The sequence below is a fragment of the Electrona antarctica genome (assembly GCF_951216825.1).
Source record: "Electrona antarctica genome assembly, chromosome: 22".
Lineage (NCBI taxonomy): Eukaryota > Metazoa > Chordata > Actinopteri > Myctophiformes > Myctophidae > Electrona > Electrona antarctica.
In genome coordinates, this window is record NC_136805.1 from 35755215 (window position 1) to 35778259 (window position 23045).

Genomic DNA, 23045 nt, shown 5'->3' on the forward strand with positions numbered 1-23045 from the left:
TCCTATAGCGAACGCAGCAGTAGCTGCATGTGAAAGTCACCTGCAGTTGATTTCCGACGGTAGAAGCTGATTTAGGAGCTCCTCTGTCGCTGTTCTGTTGTAGTGTCACAGCTGCCTGCAGACACACCCCCCTGGACTCTCTGCCCTCGGGATGACCTCCTGTTGGCGCTGTTCAGATGTCACCGTTGACATCCTCTAGACCTGGTGGTCTCTCCGTGATCCTTTTGGTGCAGTCAGATGTCACTTTCGACACCTTCAGGAATCCATGGATGGACTCCTCTCCTCCACACCTATTAATAGGAAACATGCAGGCTCCCTCTACAGAAGTCTCTCACAAATATCCCCAATCATTCGTTAGGATATTGTTGACACCACAAACTACTCAAGATGACCTCTCTGGCATTAATCTCATTCTCTTTGCTAATCTCCCTTGTTCTGGCATGGCAAAGGAATGCAAATAACCATGGTGTTGAGAGATTACAATGAGACTATTAAATGAGAGCCATAAATAGTGTCGCTGAACTAACTAAATTCACTGATGTCAAGTCACCAAACGTATTGATGGACAGGTGATTTGAGCTGAGGGGCTGGCTTGCTTTAACCCTGAAAGGTCCAACCGTGGGTCTAGATCCCCCGGTTAAAACTTCCACTCCTAGAGATATGGGTCAACTCCCCCTTCGCAATGCTACCAGCTAGTCTTGTGCTCAGAACACAGGGTTGCGAATTCCTGTGATCACCGTTATGTAGTAAGGCTGTCAGCCGCCGCCTTCATCACCCCACACACAAACAGACACTTTTGACTAAAACCAATACTTCAAATTCACACCATAATACACCCTTAAAAATGTAGTCCTTAATTGCGATCTACCTGTTGACATCAGACTCCAAAAGCAGACTTCACATCGTGTTCATGTCATTGCATGCCACTGGTCAATCAGTCATTCTTCACTCCTTAGAGCAAATTTCTTCAAACACTGTCCCATCTGTTTCTCTAAATAGCACCCCCAATAAATAGCTGCAGCTACAGTGGGTCTTTTAAAACAGACAGTGATAGGAGATAAGGACTAGGACAGGAGGTCCACAGGAGGTCCCTAAAGCCCTCTCCCCTTTATCTGAAACTAAACAAGGTATTTATTCTAGGGTGAGAAGGGATTTTAGCTCTCTCCCCCTCTTTCCCTAAAAGCACATTCCGTCAGAGCATGCTAAAATTGTCATTGCAATTCCTCACACGTAGCTCTGTATGTATTTACTCATTTAACTATCACTCTTAGAATGGCTTCTACTAGCAATATTTCACCGGACATAGCTAGAACCTTTTTGAAGTAAGTCTAGTATGAAGTACATTCAATCATTCATTCACTCACACATACATTATTCTCAATCAATTCTCGTGATTTCATTCACACCACAAACACTCTCAGGCTTGTGTGACCTTCTCATTGAAACCCCTGACTCTCAGCGCACGCCATAGTGCTCCTCTGTGACTCAAGAAAAGGTCTGCGTCTCCAGCCGTCGTGCCTGCGTACAGTCGAAGTCCCGCACGGTCAAGAATGTCATCCAGGCCGTCTATGTCAATCAGATTTGCCAGAAGTTGTTTTAAGTCACCCACAGTTAGCTCTGTCCCCGTCAAAAGGTCCTCAAACTTCAATATCCAGCGGTGCGCACCATCCCGCAAAGGGGGAAGTTGACGCACAATGTCAGTCATGTCGACGGACGCCCATGGCTTGTATTCCATATGTCTGCCCTTCCCCAGCACCGGGACCATCCTGGGGCAGTTATCATCAATGTCAGGTGTGGGCCTCTTTGATCTGCATGGGCATTTGTTCAAGGCCCCCCTGGAGTCTTTTACACGTCTCCGGCTCGAACGTGTGCGAGTGCCGGAATGGCTCTCACAATCACTGCTGTCCTGTTCAAAATCCTCATCACTTTTGTTGACGTACTTCCTCTTACTCCCACTCTGCCTGTCGTGACTCGGTAACACACGTTTCTCCGTGCGTCCAGCAGCTCTGTCACGGCAGTGTTTTCTATCCAGCTCTTTGTATAGTCGAACCAAGTATTTTTCTAGAGCAATCAATCCAGCCAAACGTTCCGCCAGGTACGTAGTAGCGGCTGAGTCCGTAATATTCTCCCGAAAACTCTCTGTCACAAAAATCTGCCCACGAAGAACGGTGAGACTATCACCAAGAGAGCTCAGCACCATAGCGTCCTTCCTCACTTCCTCACAAACAGAAATGGTGCTCATGGCCGGATTGGGGCTTGCTGTCCTCCTGTAGATGTCATCACCTCCATGTAAACTGTCTCTGTGGCAGCCTGTGGCAGCCTCATCCTGCAGGTCACCCAAATCGAGGATCAGATGTGCCTCTTTCATCAGAATTTCACTCAACCGTGTTTCTATGGCACGCATAGACTGTCTTTGTGTCAAGTCCTCTTTCAGGCAACGTACCCGTTCCAGCTCCCTCTTAACAGAGCTTTGAGTGTCGCTGTCATCTGGCCGTTGCTTAGATGTCCTCATGTCTCCGCTGTCATGAACTTTCACCTCAGCCTTTGCTGAGAGCACGTTGCTGTGGTCCACAATGTCAATGCACTGCTGCTTCTGGGCCGGTAGTACTGACTCACTGACATTGGGGCCTTCTGTACAGAACATATCTAATACTGATAATTCAGTCTTGCGTTTGAGTTTTCGCTCCTTCGTTTTCTGATCTGCTCTGTATCCATGCACCAGAACCCTTATGGTGTTAATGACTTCTACATCAAAAGTACCCTCCAGAGGCCAGGATCTGTCAATGTCTGGCCAACGCTGGTTAAATTTCTTTGAAATCTTCAAAATATCCTTGCATAAAACTGAATATTTCTCTTGGACAATGTCCACTGGGATTATTCCTGCGTCCACCATATCTACTAAATAGTAAATAATCTACTAGACACTAAACTTACACAGTCACACTGTGACACACTCATGCTGTGTCACCTCTCACTCAGTCACAGACATGCATACTCATTTGCATACTGTCCCCACAGAATGAGTAGTCAATGAACTTACTCCAAGGAAAACATGCAATACTTTCTCTCTCACCATTCACACAGGAAAGTGTAAAATAAAGAAATGAGAAAACTACTGACAGTGACAAAGAAATATAGAAATGCCTCTATATTTCTTTTTCTTTAGACTAGCAAGTCAAATCACTGACTGAGGGAAGAGATTGACCCCCCTGCATGCACTCCACACAGGCCTCAAATGCACTCAATCGCTCCCTCATTCACATCTAAGCAACTGTTTTGTCCCAGAATCAAATTACCCCTGCAGGCTATATTTTTTGACTAAAATAACAATCCAAATTAACCTATCTAATTTTACAAAGGATAAATGAAATATCCTAAATGTGATGATTTACAATGAGAAATGTATTCTCATACTAAACTCTAAATTAAGCTTGAACCCCAAATTAAAGCCAATTTAACCTGAATTAAATCCCCAATTTAATATCTATATTACTCCCCCCTCTGAAACATGTTCCACATGCTTCAGAAATACCTAAAAGAAAAAATAATACTATAGGCCAACCCAAATAATAACACCCAAGCCTAAAGCATAAAATCCTCCCCCGCTCTGTCGCAAAGACAAAGAAAGGCCTCCCCAGCATGTGTATGTGTGAGTCCCCCGAAAGAGAAACACACAGGCACATACACGCAGATAAAGCACATACACGCACAACCATACCACACAAGCTACACTACCATTTAACTCTTAAACTCTGTCAACTCCCTAACAGAAGCAGACTCCAAGAACCTAATTACTAACCTAACCAATAACCTGCCTAACACAGCGTGTTATCATCCTAACTTCAGTCCCGGGTCCCATCCAAAGTCACGTCAAAAGCAACAAAAAATCCACAGATACGCAGGTCCGTCTCGCGTGGCGCAGAAAACCCCAGACTCCTCACCAACAATCCTCCAACGTCTGGCGCCATTGTGATGTATCTTTTCTTCAGGGTTCTGTGGAGATTTTACTAAGTTGCTGTTGAAATGAATATGGAGATCCAAGCAGGCACATAATCCTTCTTTCCATTTATTGGTCAGCAATCAGTTACATACAGGTTACAGATATCATCGTTACAGCATATTGAGGCCTTCGTCCCAGGCAGAATGCCTAGTCCCCCCTTGTCTCTCTCTCTCTCTGTATCTCACTCACTCTCTCTCACCCTTACTGATTCCCTGCATGTCTTATACATTCTTAACATGTGGGTGTCGCCTTGTTCCTGTGTGTGTGTGTGTGTGTGTGTGTGTGTGTGTGTGTGTGTGTGTGTGTGTGTGTGTGTGTGTGTGTGTGTGTGTGTGTGTGTGTGTGTGTGTGTGTGTGTGTGTTAGTTGGCCCTAAAGGCTTAGTCAACAAGCTACCACAGGGTCAGCAATCAGTCACCACAGGGGTCTTTCTGTTGCAAACATTCTTTGGGTGGTAAAAGTCACTGCGTCTACAAACTGCTATCCTAAAGTGTCCCTAGGCAGGATGGGCTCACAGCTGTTGCTCATTGGGACTCAATGTGACCTCCTATAAGCCAAAGTGTTATGTGTACAATTATGACATATGTTGAGATGCATAAGCTATCAAAATATACATCATCCGTACAGAGAGACTGATCATTAGACCATTGCACCATCAGTCAGACACCCTCAGCCAAAGTCTCCTGGTAATTGTGTTTGTTGGCCTTCAGTTAGTAAAGTTGAAACACTCCAGCATTAAACTATAGGCGAACAGGGATTTGAACATGTAGAGCTGTATTAACTGAAGCCTATTGTAGCAGGGGCTCACAGCCCCAGCCTGATGACCTCTCATATCTCCCCTGCGCCATAGGCAACTGCTTTGGATTAGTGGTTAGGATGTTGGCCTTCCGTGCGGGGGACCTGGGTTTGATTCCCGGCTGTTACACTAACATGCAAAAGAAGACCTCAACAGCGCTAAGAAACATCTGATTAATATGATTCTGTGTTATCTTCACTTTACTAACTGAAGCCTAACACACAAAAGATCACTTCAAAAGTACCAGGAGACTTTGGCAGAGAGCTTCTGACTGATGGCGCAGTGGTCTAATGATGAGTCTTTCAGTACAGGCTTTCTGTGTTCAAGTCTCATTCAATGCTGCAGTAACTTGAACTTTTCAAGGCTCGAATAAAAAAATAAAAACTCAAAAGCACCAGGAGACGTCTGCTGAATGCCCAAAGGTGCCTTGGCTCAATGGTGTGGTCCGCTTGATCGTTTGCCTCTGCTACATGCAGTTGGCAGGTTCAAGTCCCATGTCATCAAGGTGCTGGAGGACCATCGGGAGACGGTGCTCTCTCCCCCTGTTTCCTGAGATGTAACGGTTGGGGCTTATGTCTGAAAGAACCCTGTCCAGCTAAACTGTTACCATGAAAATGTCCAATTTAACAGCTAAACTGTTACCATGAAAATGTCCAATTTAACATAATCTTACCAGCTCTCAGTGTGCCCTTTTCCAACTGGCCTGGAAGCCAGACATAAAAGAGGGACTTTCCCACCAAGTTTTGGGCCACCAATCAGGGCCCAGTATGCAAATACACAGACTATTCTGTCAGATGATGGGTCAAAACCATGAACTATAGTATGTCGTTTTTTCATCATTTTCATATTTGTTTTTTAAATCGTTGCGAAAACCATGAACTATAGTTCATGGTTTTTGCGACGATTACAAAAAAAGATGAAAATGATTAAACAAATATACTAAAGTATGTAGTTTTTTCATCGTCAAAAGTCAAGAAAAATGACATTGCCATTGTCGACGATATAATCGGGGCCCAGTATGCAAATACACTGACTATTCTGTCAGATTAAATACACAGACTATTCTGTCAGATGATGGGCCAAAATGCATTGCTATTTTATTTTTAAACGTTTGACCTAATTCTTATCTGTAAAATGTTAGGTGGACAGGGTTCTTTCAGACATAAGCCCCAACGGTTACTTATCAGGAAACAGGGGGAGAGAGCACCGTCTCCCGATGGTCCGTCCCAGAACCTTGATGACATGGGACTTGAACCTGCCAACTGTCTGTAGCAGAGGGAACCGAATCAACCAATATCAAGCACACCATGCCATTGAGCCAAGGAACCTTGGGGCATTCAGCAGATGTCTCCTGGTGCTTTTGAGTTTTTATTTTGTATTCGAGCCTTGAAAAGTTCAAAGTACTAGAGCATTGTGCTATATAGCAGCAATGGGACTTGAACATGGAATGTCCGTACAGAGAGACTGATCATTAGACCATTGCACCATCAGTCAGACACCCTCAGCCAAAGTCTCCTGGTAATTGTGTTTGTTGGCCTTCAGTTAGTAAAGTTGAAACACTCCAGCATTAAACTATAGGCGAACAGGGTTTTGAACATGTAGAGCTGTATTAACTGAAGCCTATTGTAGCAGGGGCTCACAGCCCCAGCCTGATGACCTCTCATATCTCCCCTGCGCCATAGGCAACTGCTTTGGTTTAGTGGTTAGGATGTTGGCCTTCCGTGCGGGGGACCTGGGTTCGATTCCCGGCTGTTACACTAACATGCAAAAGAAGACTGATTAATATGATTCTGTGTTATCTTCACTTTACTAACTGAAGCCTAACACACAAAAGATCACTTCAAAAGTACCAGGAGACTTTGGCTGAGAGCGTCTGACTGATGGTGCAGTGGTCTAATGATGAGTCTTTCAGTACAGGCTTTCTGTGTTCAAGTCTCATTCAATGCTGCAGTAACTTGAACTTTTCAAGGCTCGAATAAAAAAAGAAAAACTCAAAAGCACCAGGAGACGTCGGTTGAATGCCCAAAGGTGCCTTGGCTCAATGGTGTGGTGCGCTTGATCGGTTGCCTCTGCTACAGACAGTTGGCAGGTTCAAGTCCCATGTCATCAAGGTGCTGGAGGACCATCGGGAGACGGTGCTCTCTCCCCCTGTTTCCTGAGATGTAACGGTTGGGGCTTATGTCTGAAAGAACCCTGTCCAGCTAAACTTTTACCATGAAAATGTCCAATTTAACATACTCTTACCAGCTCTCAGTGTGCCCTTTTCCAACTGGCCTGGAAGCCAGACATAAAAGAGGGACTTTCCCACCAAGTTTTGGGCCACCAATCAGGGCCCAGTATGCAAATACACAGACTATTCTGTCAGATGATGGGCCAAAACCATGAACTATAGTATGTCGTCTTTTTCATCATTAAAAAAAACGATGAAAATGATTAAACAAATATACTAGTGTGTAGTTATTTCATCGTCAAAAGTCAAGAAAAATGACATTGCCATTGTCGACGATTATAATCGGAGCCCAGTATGCAAAATACACAGACTATTCTGTCAGATGATGGGCCAAAATGCATTGCTATTTTATTTTTTAAACGTTTGACCTAATTCTTATCTGTAAAATGTTAGGTGGACAGGGTTCTTTCAGACATAAGCCACAACGGTTACTTATCAGGAAACAGGGGGAGAGAACACCGTCTCCCGATGGTCCTCCAGCACCTTGATGACATGGGACTTGAACCTGCCAACTGTCTGTAGCAGAGGGAACCGAATCAACCAATCAAGCGCACCACACCATTGAGCCAAGGCACCTTTGGGCATTCTTCAGCAGATGTCTCCTGGTGCTTTTGAGCTTTTATTTTTTATTCGAGCCTTGAAAAGTTCAAAGTACTAGAGCATTGTGCTATATAGCAGCAATGGGACTTGAACATGGAATGTCCGTACAGAGAGACTGATCATTAGACCATTGCACCATCAGTCAGACGTGTGTGTCTGACTGATGGTGCACGTCAATGTCTCCTGGTAATTGTGTGTGTTAGCCTTCAGTTAGTAAAGTTGAAACACTCCAGCATTAAACTATAGGAGAACAGGGATTTGAACATGTAGAGCTGTATTAACTGAAGGCTATTGTAGCAGTGGCTCACAGCCTCAGCTGATGACCTCAAAAGTCTCATATCTACCCTGAGCCATAGGCAATTGCTTTGACTTAGTGGTTATTTATATCAATTTTTTTAAGCCTAGAATCAAGCCATCCAGGATAAAATCTTTGATACTGTGAAAAAAAAAGAGAAAAAAACACAGAATCAAAATCAAGCCTTACAAAATTGATATAAATGCTTTTGTAAATCTCTATGGGAAAAATGAATGGCAGATGTTTCAGTGATGCCAGAAAACCATGCCCACTGACAGCTATGCCCTATGGTGGTGGTGTTCCAAATGGGGCTAACTTACGGGATGCAGCTACCCCTTTCGGGACCTTCGGTTACCTTTTCTGTATTTGGAACGTTGCACCTTTTCTGTATCCCAAATACAGAAGAGGGAACCGAGGGTCCCAAAAGGGGCTATAGGGATGCAGCGTGTGCTTTTTGTGTGGTGCACAGTGACATACCAGTACCACCCTGTCTTTTTACCACCACATTACTATCAAACATGAATATCCCAACAAAGATTGAGTGTAATAACCATTGGCGTCCATACTCACCTTTGTTGAAATATCTGACCTGCAGTTGATTGACTGCAGGTCCCCAATGGCATTTTGTCCATGAGCTTTATAACGAACCAATGTGGATAGTAGGGGCTATTTGGGCAGGTTGGTTCCTCCTTGCATGGTTTCCTCCGCCATTGGTGTATGAGTGTGTGTGTGTGTGTGTGTGTGTGTGTGTGTGTGTGTGTGTGTGTGTGTGTGTGTGTGTGCGTGTGCGTGTGTGTGTGTGTGAGTGAGAGAATGTAATGCACAATCTATGTAAAGTGCCTTGGTTAAAGGCTCTATAGAAATGCACCATTTATTATTTAGCTTGTAGATATACGTAATCGTATACCATTTTCTCTAGTTGGCGTCCCGGGCAAAAGTGTGCTCCAAGGAGCACACTTTTCTAGTTGTGTTCTATATTCTATAAAACGTGTCATTGCCAGTTTAAAAAAAAGAAAAAGATGCATTAAAGTGCAACATAATATGTATTTCTCTCATCCACATACAGTATCAATACAGTTTACTGGAGAGCAGCCCTTAAATGGAAATATCATGGCCTGCTCTGTGGTTAAGACAGGATTCAGATGGGAAAGCACTCTAATCTCCTTAGCATGCATAAACGCACGCTTATGTAACAAATCCTCTGGGTAATTGTGCTGAAAAATTTGAGTCTCTGTCTCAGCATTCATCTTTATCTCCCCCTTAATCCACATCATTCCGCACTCCTTACACGATGACAAATCATTCTGTGAGAAGTAAGACAATGAACTAAATGTATCTCTGTTCAGAATGAAAATGGTGGAATGAACTGGTTTCCGCTGCTCTAACATTTCCTCAAATGAACTGTCAGTACAGTGCACACCATATCATACACCAGGAGAGTATAAGTCACATGGCATGAAAGCATTTACAGTTGGGTGCCACCGATATTGTCCCTTATCATTTGACCCATTTAGGCCTGACCTCAAAATTTAAAAAAATCCTTCTAAATCCTCCAGTTTTCTGAAATAAATATTTTCACGATTTTTCTAAAATAGCAGACCTACAAGCTCGTAGCGCGCCACGGCGCGCTATGAGCTTGTAGATCTGCTATTTTTCAATAGCTAAATTATAACAATGTTTAAAACACCAAAAGGGGTTCCCGCCCAAAATGGGTTAACTGTCCTTTTGTGCAGATCACGCAAACCTCAGTAAAAAGAAAAGGACAATATCGATGGCCTCCAACTGTACGTAATCAATTCATTGTGCATCACCTCACATTCATTATCAAAACATCAGGAAGAAAAAATATGAATAAAATTCAACCCAAAGAAGTATCAATACATTTCACAACAAACATTTGACTTCTGGTAACAAACTGTCCCTGACAATAAGGAAGAAACTAAGGCATTTCAATCTTTATAAACTCCACACACACACACACACACACAGTCATGCACACACACACACACACACACACACACACTCACTCACTTAAAGGAACACTTCACCTTTTTTCAAACTTATCTGCATATATGGGTCTCCTGACTCTCCACTAATCCTCCTCACTGGGGGGACTGTACCATTATGTCTAAATGGACTGTACCATTTATGTCTACTTACCCTGTCCCAGAGGCAGAATGTACTGCACCTGCCGAATCCGATGACGTCATCAGCCGGGATTTCAAGCTAATGGAATCTACTGTACAGCTAGGCCGGAACATTATAATTGTTGCATCAATTAAACTATTTATAGTGAGCATTAGTGACCGATATTATAAACCCCCACCTCTCAGTGAATAGACAGAAATGGTAGCATCATAATAGTGCAGCATTCAGTGACTGATTGTATATGGAGATATAAGGCTGAAATGGTGGTGTTCCTTTAAACCCATTAAAACTGGGAAAACATCTGTGTCATTTTAGATTTGGCTATTCAAATATTTGGCTATTCAACAATATATATATTTTTTTATCGTGTTTTTTTTGTGCAAATCTTTGAATATATTCTTTTAAAGCGAACATTTTTAACTCAAATCTTTGTTTCTGGAGGTCCATGGAACAAAAAATCTTCTGACATGAACAAGTTTGATCACCACTCATATAGAAACATATGTTTTTCGGAAAACTTTTAGGATTTAGAAGACATTTTTAAGAATTGGACTCAGGTCGTAACGAGTTAAGACTGTCGAACAGTTTCTTCTTTTGTACACTGAAGCTAATACAACCCAGCTGCAGTTCCTCCTTTGCTGCCATCCTCCAACCGCTGCGTCAGTGTCTGCACCTCCAGAGACTCCCCGGCCCCACACAGGCTGTCACTGCTGGCCGCCTGAAAGCTGTCGAATGTCCCCTGCCTCTCGGACGGATGCAGGTCCTCCTCGCGCCGCCTGCGTCTCTTCCACAGGGCCGTGCAGCGTGCGGCGCAGTCGAACCTGATATCGGTGGTGCAGGCGTACATGCCGGCCGGCACGGCGAGCACCATGGCGCACACGATCACGATGATGTGGATGAGCCTCTCCCGGTGCTCCATCTCGCTGATGTCGCTGCCCGTCACGAACACGATGCACTGGCCGTCGCGGGGCGGCTGGTTCTTGAGAGCCACGCACACCTCGTACTTGGTGAGGGGAAACAAGTCGGCGACCGAGTAGCTGTTGATGCCGGGGCCGATGTAGACCATGTCCTTCTTGGGCGAGTCGTATTGGCCAAAGTGGACGGTGTACCAGGTCTCGGCGGGGTTCTGCGTCACCGCGTACCACTCCAGGGTGATGCCGTAGACCGTCTGCTTGGCGATGCGGATGTCGATGTAGACGTTCTCGTCGTCCGGCATCATCGGGAATGGCGGCGGCATGGGGCCCGAGGAATTGAAGGGCCCCACGTTGACCATGATGGTTACGGAGGAGTTGCCGATGAAGTTGTTGGCCATGCAGGTGTACAGGCCCCGGTCCGCCAGGTGGATCGAGGGGATCATCAGCTGGGAGCTGATGGTCTCATCGTCCATGCGTGTCTCATTGACTGAAGGGAGGGAGATACAAAATCATGTCACACGAAAAGGCGAAAAACACTGTCACAATAACACATTAACCTCGGCGTCTGGGCGTCCCTATTCTAGGCAAGCCATTACAGGCGAACCTTTACAATTAATACAAAGAAAATTGCAGATCTACAAGATCAAATCACGTTGCATTTTGAACAGCCGAAGTATAAAATACGGATAAAAGAAAGCAAATCAATGTTATCGTCACCGTGGCTGTACTTTGGCCATACATAATCCATGCGCATGTGTCATATGTCTATGTCTGGCACATACATTGAGGCATACAGCAATTTGTGCTTAGAAAGCACAACAAAGTCCGTTGCGAGGCTATTGTTTCGAAATATTTTCACAGACGATAACAAACACATGCAGCCCACAGGTTGTGGATATTAGATAATATCATGGTAAGTGCAGGACAGGATGGTGGCAGTTTAATGGATGGTAAAGTTTTAAAAAAAAAATAATCTTACCAGCAAATCCTCTTATAATCTTCAGACTGTACATCCAATGAATGGTGGGGTCAGGCCTGGCCTTGACGGAACACGTGAGCGTTATGTTGGCTCCCAGTGCCGAGGTGACATTCGTCTGCGGGGCAGAGGCCTCTGGCTTTGTGCACGATTTCAGCTGGACCTCGTGGAAGAACTTCCCCGCTCTGTGACCGGGACCCGAGCAAGTCAAATAGGAGTTCATCAGGATTATAGGAGGGCTGACCGTCCTGATGAATTCGACAAACCCTTTGAGGCGGCAATCACAAAGCCACGGGTTGTCATGCAGTGCCAGGACAACATTGGAGACTATTCCCTCTTTCCCCCATGTTTTCTCCGCCGTCTGGTAAAGTGGCCAATTAACGAAGACGTCCCTTGATATGACACTGAGCTCATTGAAGGATAGATCTAAGTAGGTCAGGCTCGAGAGATGTCTCAGAGCGTGTTCTGGGAGCGCGTCCAGACGATTGTGCTTCAGATCTAAAATCTTTAGTTTTGGCGTGTCCTGGAACGCTGTCCATGGCACTGAACTTAATTTATTCCCCTGTAACCTTAATTCAGTGAGATTCCCCAAGCCCTCCAGGCTCTTGATATTCATCAGGGTGATGTTGTTGAAATTGAGCCACAGAGACTCCAAGGCACTACTTTTAGAGAAAGATCCATAAGGTAATTCAGTGAGGTGTGAATTTTCTATCCGGATTTTTGTGAAATTGTTCGAGGTGTTTGCTGGGATACTCCCCAGGGTGGTTTCCATGCAAAGTAAGGACCTATAGGAATACATAAGGAAAACATGTCATGCTTTTACATGAATGTCTAGGTCATATTACATCTTTAAACGTACAAAATATCCACGCAGGCAAGTTAATCAATTAGGTTTAGAGCGACACTGGTTATTCCATAAGTTCTATAACTTGGTACATAACAGATTTAGGGCTTACCTTCCAAAGTTGTCATTTGAGCAGGAGCAGCCAGTCAGACAATTTGATGATCCAGGAGTTATAAGCTGAAATAAGGCCAAAACGATAATAAAGTAATGTGACAATGTAGCGACACAAAAGGTGGCCATATTCCTGGAGACATAACATGTGTTGAACTGGACATACCTCTGCGTTCAGGTAGAATAAAGCCTATTAAAGCCTAATCTTCCTTGACGCAGTTCTTAAAGACACCAAGACCTACAGGAAATGTCTATGTTTAGCAATGAACCACATTGTGTTATGACTACTGTTGGAATTATAGAGGGTATGCGCATGCTTAAAGTGAATGGCACATCGAGTGGTAAATCGAGTAGCAAAGCAACATGCAAAGTGAGTTTAACATTGTTTAATGCAATCAGATAGGACTTTTCTGTTTGGATGTATGGGCTGTCAAGGCCAGAAAGTAGTTTTTGCCACTCAGTAGGCATTCCTGCATAACTTCCGGGTTTGATGATGATGTCACGCGCATACCCTCTATAGATGTGGAAAAACAGTCCAAAATTCAAAATATAGAAAAAATTATCCGAAGTTACAAAATATATATGCTTTTGAAGTGTAATGCAATTTCTTTTTTACTTTCCAATATACTGCTTTATTAAAAAGAAAACAATATATAGCATTTGACTTTTCAAAAAGAAATTCCGACGATGAAGCTTAGCATTACTTTGTCCCATTTTTGTTTAACAACATAGTAGGACTTTCTTTATTTTAGGCATACTATACTGTTATTGATCGTATAGTATGACTTATTTTATTATTTGACAGACTTTCTAGTAACATAGTATAGTATAGTATAGTATAGTATGGTATAGTGTAGTAGTTTTGTATATAGTATACACTATAGTTGTATATGTACATGATACTACTGGCATGTCAGTATCATGGTCAGTGTCCTTGTGGTTAGTGTCTGCCCTGAGAATGGAAGGTTGAGGTTCGATCCTTGGCCGGGTCATACCAAAGACTCTGAAAAGAGCACACTTAAGTATATTAAACTGCCGTCTGCCGCCCCACCCAAGAACACCTCAGTGTCCCCCTTAAATAAATATTGCTTCCAGCGCCACCCCCACAAATTGTTACCGTACATATACACAATTTAAGATAAACTGCAAAAAATGTGTCGCCAAATAACCAATTCAGAAGCTTTACATCCGCGACACGTTGTTTGCCTCAAAGCAGTCCAGAGGTAGAAAACTGTCGTTCCCTGATGTCATCGCTAGGGACAGGGCAATGAAGGACCGGAAAGTCTGGCGTGGCATTGTGAAATCCATGATCTCGACCGCGGTCGAAAAAGGATGATGATGAGCTTGTACATCTTATATTTTCAGCGTGTGACACCTTTGTACAATGAAGTATAAATCATGGGTCAAGGAGGCTAATGGCTCTAGTTGGTATCTCAAACTGACAGACAGGCTCATTAGGGTTTAGTACTCTAGTCAGATGATGCTCATTTGCTAACAGAGCCAATTAACGAGCAGTGGTGGAAAGTAGCTAATTACATTTACTTAAGTAACTTTAAGTACTGTACTCAAGTACAATTTTGAGGTAGGCCTACATTTACTTTACTGGAGTATTTCCAATATTCAATACTTTTACTTCTACTCCACTAAATCTCCGAGGCTAACATTGTACTTTCACTCCACTACAATCAATTGAAAACTATAGTTACGTTTGATTATTATTATTACAAAACATACATTAACCACTTCAGACCTATATACATTTGGGCCAAGTTCACAATGCGATGCAATGTGACGCATTATGCGCTTGTAGATCTGCTATTTTCATGAGTACTTTCTACTTTTGGTAATTTTGATAGTTGATACCAATACTTTTGTACTTTTATTCAAATTCCAGACTCTTACTTGTAACAGAGTATTTCTACATTGCAGTATTGATACTTATGTAAAACATGGGAGTACATTTTCCACCACTGCACGGTAATTCACCCACCCTTATTGGTTGGTCCTGCATACATTATAGTTAAAGGAGAATTCCATGCTAGAAGGCTTTCTTACCTTTCTTTGTAGTTGTTACGTCCCCACCAAAGAGGTCCAGGTGTTTCTTTGTGCAAAAGCTCCTTATTGGATATTTCCCCTATTATAAGCACTCAATGAATTGCATTGAATTGAATGGGAATTTCATGGGGCTATGGGGTGTTGTGCTAATTCGCTTAGTTCCATCGAAATAAGTAGTAAAGTGTGCCGCTTGGGATATTATTTACATTATGAAGAGAGGATATATACAAAAAATATATAATTTTGAGCGATGGAAATAAGCGAATTAGCACAACACCCCATAGCCCCATTCAATTCCCATTCAATTAAATGCAATTCATTTAGGGCTTATGGTAAGGGAAATAGCCAATAAGGAGCTTTTGCACAAAATAACACCTGGACCTCTTTGGTGGGGACGTAACAACTACAAATAAAGGTAAGAAAGCCTTCTAGCATGGAATTCTCCTTTAACCATTTACTGGTTTACTGAGATTGCTTCGGTATCACCCAACTTTTCTTTTCTTCTCCGTCCCCATCACTACTTGATACATGCCTTTAAAATAAGATTTTAAGAGCGTTGTATTTGTCATCTTGCCAACCACATTTTGTCACTGACTGATTGTACTCTTTACTCAAGTCTTAATGTGTATTATACTGGTCTGTTATCTAACACACTCACACACTGTTTCCTAAAGGTTGTATGGGTTGAGAGTAAACACCTGCATCAACCCATAATCACCAGTTACAGTAGGTTACTCATAAAGAACATGCAATGGAGACGGTGGGCTCTACTATTGGCTGCAATTAGGAAGCACGGAAGTGAAATGACTGCAGCCGGTGAAAACATTGTGAAACTGAGCTATACAACAACTTCGCTTTAGTTTTTGGCTTTAGTTTTTCATTATTTCAAGATTTAAAAAAATAAATACATACAAATTTTTTCAAAAGATTTGCATTGTAGAGAAAAGCTTTTCAGACCTTCTTCAGGCATTCGGTAGGGACCGAAACGTTGCCCTCTTGTACCCAGCTGATACAGTGTGCGGGCGTATTTTATTATAATAGATTTATGGAAACCTCAGACTAGAGTTATGCACAGAGCCCATTGACTTACATTTAAAATGCATTGGTCTGTATGGGAATATTTTCTATTCATAGAGATGCTTATTTTCATATGCGTTTTCACAAGTGTATGTTTTCTTTCTTTTGTGTTCTAAGAATTGCCCAGTTTAAAGATCAATGTCAAATTCCAACAGTGTCTAGAGTGATGTAGGGAAAGACCTGCATTTACTGTCATACATAGTATTAAAAAAATATTTATTTATCATACATTCATACAATCAAATGTATTATGGATTATAAATACATATTATAAAATATATGGTATGTTAGGATTTGAGAGTCCAACAAAAAACCTGGCACATTAAGATGCAAATTAGATGCGTTTACAGTAACATTACGTAGATTAGAAAAGTGTGCTCCTCTGAGCGCAGGTCTCCGCCAGGCCGGGTTGCCTACCCAAGGCCTGCAGTTTGGAAGGCAGTTATAGCCAATTGTAATGGAATATGAACTTTGACTGTAAAACCTACGTTTCAAGAGCTATAGTCCAAAGGGAAGGCCCCCGTTATAGCGCCACCATGAGGCCGATTTGGAATATTTGGGGGAGAGGTTCTTCCTTGGCCTACTGGGACTGTGCGTGCAAAGATAACACACCGATCGGTCCAGAGGTGCCGGAGATTAGCTATTCACAGACACAAACACAGACACACACACACACACACACACACACGGACTCTGGCCATTGGCTGTCCGTCCTGGCGGAGACAAAAATATATACTAAAGACATTATTGCTGCCTCATCTTGTCTACTAAGATTCATGTAATAAAAGATTGTGACAGCATGCTTAGGATACATCTCAAGAGGACTCTTTCTTTGCCTAAAATGGATTGTTAGACAGCTTAAGGACAACATTTCAGAAAGTATACAGTACCTTCTTGAAAGTGCAAGACAAATACAATAAGGTTTTCATACTTTAAACTTTGTATTGAAATCATATTACATATCTCTGCTGTCGGGAAGAAACCTCTTAACTCCAAATTGTTCATTTATCAGGAAATGAAAAATGTAGATTTTTCAGGAAATTAAGAAAACCTTATATTTTCAAAACAAAGCAATAATGCCTCATCAAAGTTTATATATTGTCAATTACTTGCATGAGAGGGGAAGCGGTGGTGGAGTTAGTTGCTTTAGCAGACAGTTTGAGGGTCCAATGGAGTTAAGAGGTTTTGTCCAAAGCGTTTTTACTACTTTCCATAATTGGTTCAATATTTTTGAAACAACACACAGACATAAAGGGTGTTCAATAGCACTGATTTATGCAAAAGAAATATCTAAAACCTCAAAAATGGAGTTAGGTTTCCTCCCGACAGCAACGAATTATACATTTCCCTTTTCTTGCAGTTCACCACATCAAAAGGCGGCCTGTATTCCCACTTGGCTGGAAATTAACAGATACGATAGACCTGAGCCTAACAGTTATGCATGTTCATTAACCACTTTAAAATAGTAATTCACCCCAAAAGTGACAGATTTATTTATTTATTTCATTATTATTATTATTATTATTATTATTATTATTTGCGTATGGCAATAATTTGATGACCGGCGGAGTTTCCAGTAGGTAAGAGTTTCCTAATGAGTCTCCTATTTAACGATAACCCGGTCATCAAATTATTGTCCCAGGAATGTGACAAAAAATATTCATGATGAGTATAAAATAAGTCATTTTTGTGGTGAACTACTCCTTTAAACCTATAGCGTCCCAATTTTCCTGTAATTCCAATACAGGAATATAAAAAAATAAAAAAAATAACACTTTTGTCATTAAAAAGGCCAATCTACAAGCTCATAACTTGCACGTCATGCAGCGATGTGTTGTGAGCTCTTAGATCAGCTATTTTCAAAATAAGTGAGGTGGTCCAGGTCTTCTGAGCAGAGTAGTGTTAGCCCCTGACATCCCAGGAACCATACAAAAAGCAAAGCGCCACCCTCCAATAAATAGCTGAGGCATACATTTGGTATCAGCAGAAGTATTCGTTTGGGGCCCCGGTTTGGGCCCCCTCAGTCCGGGCCGTGGACTGTGAATCCACGCTCGACCTCGCAGAGATCAGCCTGTTGGACTCAGACTGATTCATCCTGTTGAGATACTGCTCCCCCTCCACAACACCTTTGCCCTTGGCCCCTGGAGCAAGGGTTTCAAACGTGACATAGGTGTCCTCGACGTCTTTGGGCGTCCTTCCCAGCAGCTTTTGGCAGCGTTTCTTTAGGGCGCCACAGCAGACAATCAGTGTCAGCGGGACGGCGATTACGCACGCCACGGTTATCACCACCACGTTGATGAGCTTCTGAGTGCCGCTGGCACTGGCCGCCTCATCGGTGGAGAAAATCACACACTGCTCCTTCTTCGGGATGAGGCCCTTGACGCAGACGCAGGCAATGTACTTTGTCTTTGGCACGAGGCCGTCGATGGTGATCCGGTTCTTTCCTGCATCCACGACGATCCGCCGCATGTCCCTGTCGCCAAACACGGCATACAGGACGCTGAATTCGGTGGTGTTGCGGGCCGCAGGGGCTCGCCAGTTTAGAGAGACCGTGTGGTCAGTGTCGCCGATCACCTTCACAGATCGCACTATCCTTCTCTCGGGAACCGCCTGTAAGGACGAGGCATTGGCCGCAATGTTGCCAAGAGCTTCCTTCTTCTCCACCTCCATTTTAGGCGTGGCGGTCTTCCCATCCGCACCGTCGTCAGAAACACCGTAGCGGTTGAGAGGTTCAATGATAGGCTGGGCAACAGTGGTGGTTGGTGGAGGTACAAATCTGGCCATAGGTTTTTCATGGTATGCTGCCCTTCCTCCAATGGCACCAGCTTTGTTTCCCCTGCTGGGTCTCCTGGCCGTGTCAGGACCAATAACCAAGGAAATCACGCCGTCTGCCCTTCCCACGAGGTTCGTGGCTTTGCACACATATTTCCCAGAGTCGTGGTAGGAGACAGCGGGCACGCTGAGGATCGACCAAATGATTCCCTCCTTTGAAATCTCTTCCTGAACTGAAAAACAGAAAAATAAGATTGAGGTCAGATATGGTCCATGACTGACGAGAATAAACATATTGATCTATTCACAGTCAAACACCCGCATGTCCGTCTGGAATGAGTTTAAATGAACTCACCGGTGCCGTTCATTTTCTTGCCGTCAGCACGGGACCAAGAGAGCTCCGGAATGGGGACCCCGACGGTGCCGCAGCGCAGGAGAACATTGTTGCCCACGGAGCTCCGCACGTGGGCCACGGCGGTGTGCACACGGGGCCCCTGGCACCTCTGCAGCTCGACTCCTGTGAAGAGCACCCCAGAGAGGCCCTCTGGGTCCGCGCACCGCAGCCTGGTGTCAATGAGAGCCAGAGAGGACGAGGGGGACTTCTGGAACTGGACCAGGTCGTACTGCCTGCAGTCACACAGCCACGGATTGTCATGGAGACCTGCAGGGGACACCAAGCATGCCGTGTCATCATTTATGTTAAGGGAAAATACAATCTGAACAAGCAAAAACAAACACCGATGGCTATAGGCCAAGTGTGACAACTCAATAGATTGGATGCAATTACTATAATAAGACTAATCCCCATTCTAGGGATTCTAAATGCTGACTGTACATTGCATAACCCACTGGCAAGGCAAGGTGGCTTAAAAAAAGAATACTGTCCGGTGACCTATTATGTCGCACTTGAGACTCAAGGCTGTGACGCAATGTGAGAGTGCAGATCTGCTATTCCCAGTATTCCCAGAATCCCAGTATAACTCAGGCTTTACCGAGAATTAGTTTGGACGAATCTGTGCCCTGAGTCGGCTTCACACTCAGCCACGTCGTGAGGACTTCAGAGGGAATGGTTGTCAGAGCATTGCTTGATAAGTCCAGATAGGTGATGTTCTTGATGTAAGCGATTGCGTCGGCGGGGATGGAGGAGATTTTATTGTTGTGCAGGTCTAGGAGCCTCAGATTGGGCATGTCAGGCAGAGATTCCCAGGGAAAGGTCGTAAGGGCGTTGCCCTCCAGCCTCAGCTCGTCCAAGCTGAGCAGACCTCGGAAACTGCCCGGGTTCAACGAGTTCAGCGAGTTGAAAGACATCCACAAAAACTCCAAGTCGTTTAGGTAGTGGAAGTTGTCTCTTGAAATCCTGGTGATTGCCGTCTTCTCAATGCGTAGTTTTGATGTGTCCGTAGGAAAATTCGGAGGGACCACAGTGATTTCTGGATCATTGCAAAGCACACTCCTAGAAAAAACAAAAAAAAGAAGATATTTAATACAAAAAGGAAAGAGGGTGTTATCTATATTTAAAAGGTAGTGTAAGTGAATATATATATATATATAATATTTTTTTGTGAAAAGGTTGAAGCTCTACATTCATATTCAAGTGTCCAATAGCTGTCTCTTCATCTTTTTTACAGAAAATGCATGTTCAGATGGGTTGCCAATTTCACCCAATCCCCATTTTTCAGCTTCAGTTTTATTGTGTTCCAGTTTCAATTGAATCTGCTCATTTCGATGTGTCATCACTTCCAGTTTCACTTGTTTATCCGTGGCATCCTGACCTGAAAATGCATTTTCTGACCCTAACCACTAAAAAGCTGGAGAGACTGAACAAACACTATATCAATGATTGCTATCCTAATTATATATAGAGCTATTTAACACTTGTTTTAACAAAAGAAAATCACTCAGTGCACATTTACAGCAAGCACATATTTTTAATATGGGTTAGGTCAAAAAAATAATAGTGTTAAAAAACATTAAAAAAACATGGAACCTGTCTATTTATTTCACCACTACAGTATGATACTGTATATTTCAGGAAGGGGAAAACTAGTATACTTCACTACAGTAACAAGCAAAGGAGATTAAAGGGGAAACTGCAAGTTAATCCTCTACATGGTGATTGAAGTGAGAGCTGCCCTGAATTTCAATGTTTATACACTACAAGGAAAAGAAAGTCCAAATTAACACAGGAATGTGAAATGTCTGACAATAAACAATAATGAAAAGATGCATAGGCTATATATAAAAAATAAAAAATCAGTTCATTTCTTACCTTGCCTTAGAGCCGTCGTTTAATTTGTGGAAATAGCAGGTGCACTGCACTGGACATGAGCTGGACAGCCTCGGAAGGCAAAGCAATAACGCCATGCAACACAAAACAGTTCTATTCATGTTTCTCTCGCCAATAAGGTAGTATACTACACTATCAAACTAAACCTACAGATAAACTAATCCACTGCTATCGCGTCTAGTCGAGCATCAGATGCATCGCAGTGTGCAGCTCAGAGCTTTACTCTGACCGTGGCGGGTCCTGAGATAAAGGACATGCGGGCAGAGGATTAGTGAAGAAGGGACTCATGGGATATTTTCATTCACACACGATTATTGCTTCCTGCAAGCTGATAGGCTGCATTGTTTTTATTGACATTATTGTAAATGTAACACTTTTTCAATGGTTTATTGTTGGTTTGTCAATTACAAGCACAAGATAGGCGACAGGCCTATATATGTAGACGTTCAAATACTGTATGAAAGGTAGGGCCTATAGCCCATGCAGAGCCCATGCAAGTTGCACATGGTTTGGTTCAAGTGGGCACATATGAGACAAAACTTAAATTAAAGTGAATTTTCTCAAGAAATGTGTTATATCTTATCCTGACCTTAATTTTATATAGGAGATACCTTTTTCTTATTCATTTCTGTTGAAATTAAATAGTTGCATTGCAGACCTTTTGTTTGGATTTGAGTTGTTCCACGAAACAAACAAGGTAACGTATACTTACTCAAAGGTAGGCAGGCAGGCTACTAGGCTTGTCCTGATCTGATGTGCCACAGCTGTGTCCCACTCACAGCAAACATTTGGTGATACACCAATTGGCCACTAGATGGGAGCAAAGAGCATAGTCCTGATAAAAAAACACTCATGTCATCATCCTGCCAGGCAGAAAGGCAACAGAGGTGGAATGTGACTCTCTTGTGCCCCCCCCCCCCCCCCCCACGCGCGTGTGTGAGACTGCGTGCGTGCGTGCGTGAGCAGATAAGACCACTCACCATTTTTGTGGGCCGAATCTGGGTTCAGTGAGATCAGTGGGGCTCCCTCTGGTGTTGTGCCTACTGACCAGTTTGTGTCTTTTACGCTATTGAAGTAGTCTGACAGGTACAGGGTATCCCTGTTTTGTATCTTGAAGACCTGAGCCATCCTCTAGCACAGGGGTTCTCAACGTTTTTGGCCGGGGACCCCCGGAAATGCTTTGGCAATGTCTCGGGACCCCCGCCCCGCCCCCTCCCGACCCCCAATATAAATTGACTGCTACAATAACCTTAACCCATTTTGGGCGGGAACCCCTTTTGGTGTTTTAAGCATTATGTTATAATTTAGCTATTGAAAAATAGCAGATCTACAAGCTCATAGCGCGCCACCGAGTGGCGCGCTACGAGCTTGTAGGTCTGCTATTTTTGAAAAATCGTGAAAAAGAAATTAAAAAACGAAATCTTTTTTTTTTTTTTGAAAATAATTTGGGGACCCCCCAAAATAATTTGGCGACCCCCCGAGGGGTCGCGACCCACGGGTTGAGAACCCCTGCTCTAGCATAATACCCCTTTTAGTCAGAGGTCAGAGGAGTCAGAGGAGTCAAATATATGCCACAGTTTTGTTATTATTACTTTTATCTGTTCTGAACTTCGAAACATTGTTGGAAAAATTATACACATTCTTTTAGTTTCACAAAAACAAAACCAAAAAAAAGCCTCAAAACTAACACACACGCCTATAGTTGCTTACTTGTAGTTGTAATCCATCAAAGGTAGCTTAGGTTTTATTGTGAAACAGCAGATTATGATGTGGTAATAATGAAACATGTGACACAAACATGGTAAACCTATGGATTAACGATTCCATAAGCATCACACAGTACACAAAAATGTGTTGAACAGATGAATAATAGCCATAGCCTAGTCTTTCAGTATATCAGTGATGCGTATAATTACCTTTGTGACAACACTGAGGATGTGG

The 23045-nt window shown here is 43.2% G+C and overlaps 2 protein-coding genes across 2 annotated transcripts; both read right to left on the reverse strand.

Moving 5' to 3' along the window:
* Nucleotides 1-9645: 9645 nt before the first annotated feature.
* On the reverse strand, nt 9646-13143 carry LOC306915280 (leucine-rich repeat, immunoglobulin-like domain and transmembrane domain-containing protein 2). The gene is made up of 3 exons (XM_079492579.1): nt 12915-13143; nt 11962-12743; nt 9646-11469 (listed from the first exon to the last, which is right to left on the reverse strand). Exons 1-3 carry the CDS (start codon nt 13040-13042, stop codon nt 10676-10678), a joined length of 1704 nt encoding a protein of 567 aa, XP_079348705.1. The 5' UTR covers nt 13043-13143; the 3' UTR covers nt 9646-10675.
* A 3975-nt stretch (nt 13144-17118) lies between these two features.
* LOC306914950 (leucine-rich repeat, immunoglobulin-like domain and transmembrane domain-containing protein 1) lies at nt 17119-21239 on the reverse strand. Its single transcript, XM_079492188.1, has 4 exons — nt 21087-21239; nt 19810-20270; nt 19173-19478; nt 17119-19050 (listed from the first exon to the last, which is right to left on the reverse strand). Exons 1-4 carry the CDS (start codon nt 21203-21205, stop codon nt 18026-18028), a joined length of 1911 nt encoding a protein of 636 aa, XP_079348314.1. The 5' UTR covers nt 21206-21239; the 3' UTR covers nt 17119-18025.
* Between the last annotated feature and the right edge of the window lie 1806 nt (nt 21240-23045).

Excerpts from the sequence above, each read along its gene's own strand:
- LOC306915280 (XM_079492579.1), bottom strand. The coding sequence starts at position 13,042 with ATGGCCACCTTTTGTGTCGCTACATTGTCACATTACTTTATTATCGTT. Across the intron at positions 12,744-12,914 it reads TCAAATGACAACTTTGGAAG|GTCCTTACTTTGCATGGAAA; the intron begins GTAAGCCCTAAA and ends GTATTCCTATAG. Across the intron at positions 11,470-11,961 it reads GATTATAAGAGGATTTGCTG|TCAATGAGACACGCATGGAC; the intron begins GTAAGATTATTT and ends CCCTCCCTTCAG.
- LOC306914950 (XM_079492188.1), bottom strand. The coding sequence starts at position 21,205 with ATGAATAGAACTGTTTTGTGTTGCATGGCGTTATTGCTTTGCCTTCCG. Across the intron at positions 20,271-21,086 it reads AACGACGGCTCTAAGGCAAG|GAGTGTGCTTTGCAATGATC; the intron begins GTAAGAAATGAA and ends TGTTTTTTCTAG. Across the intron at positions 19,479-19,809 it reads TTCGTCCAAACTAATTCTCG|GTCTCCATGACAATCCGTGG; the intron begins GTAAAGCCTGAG and ends TGTCCCCTGCAG.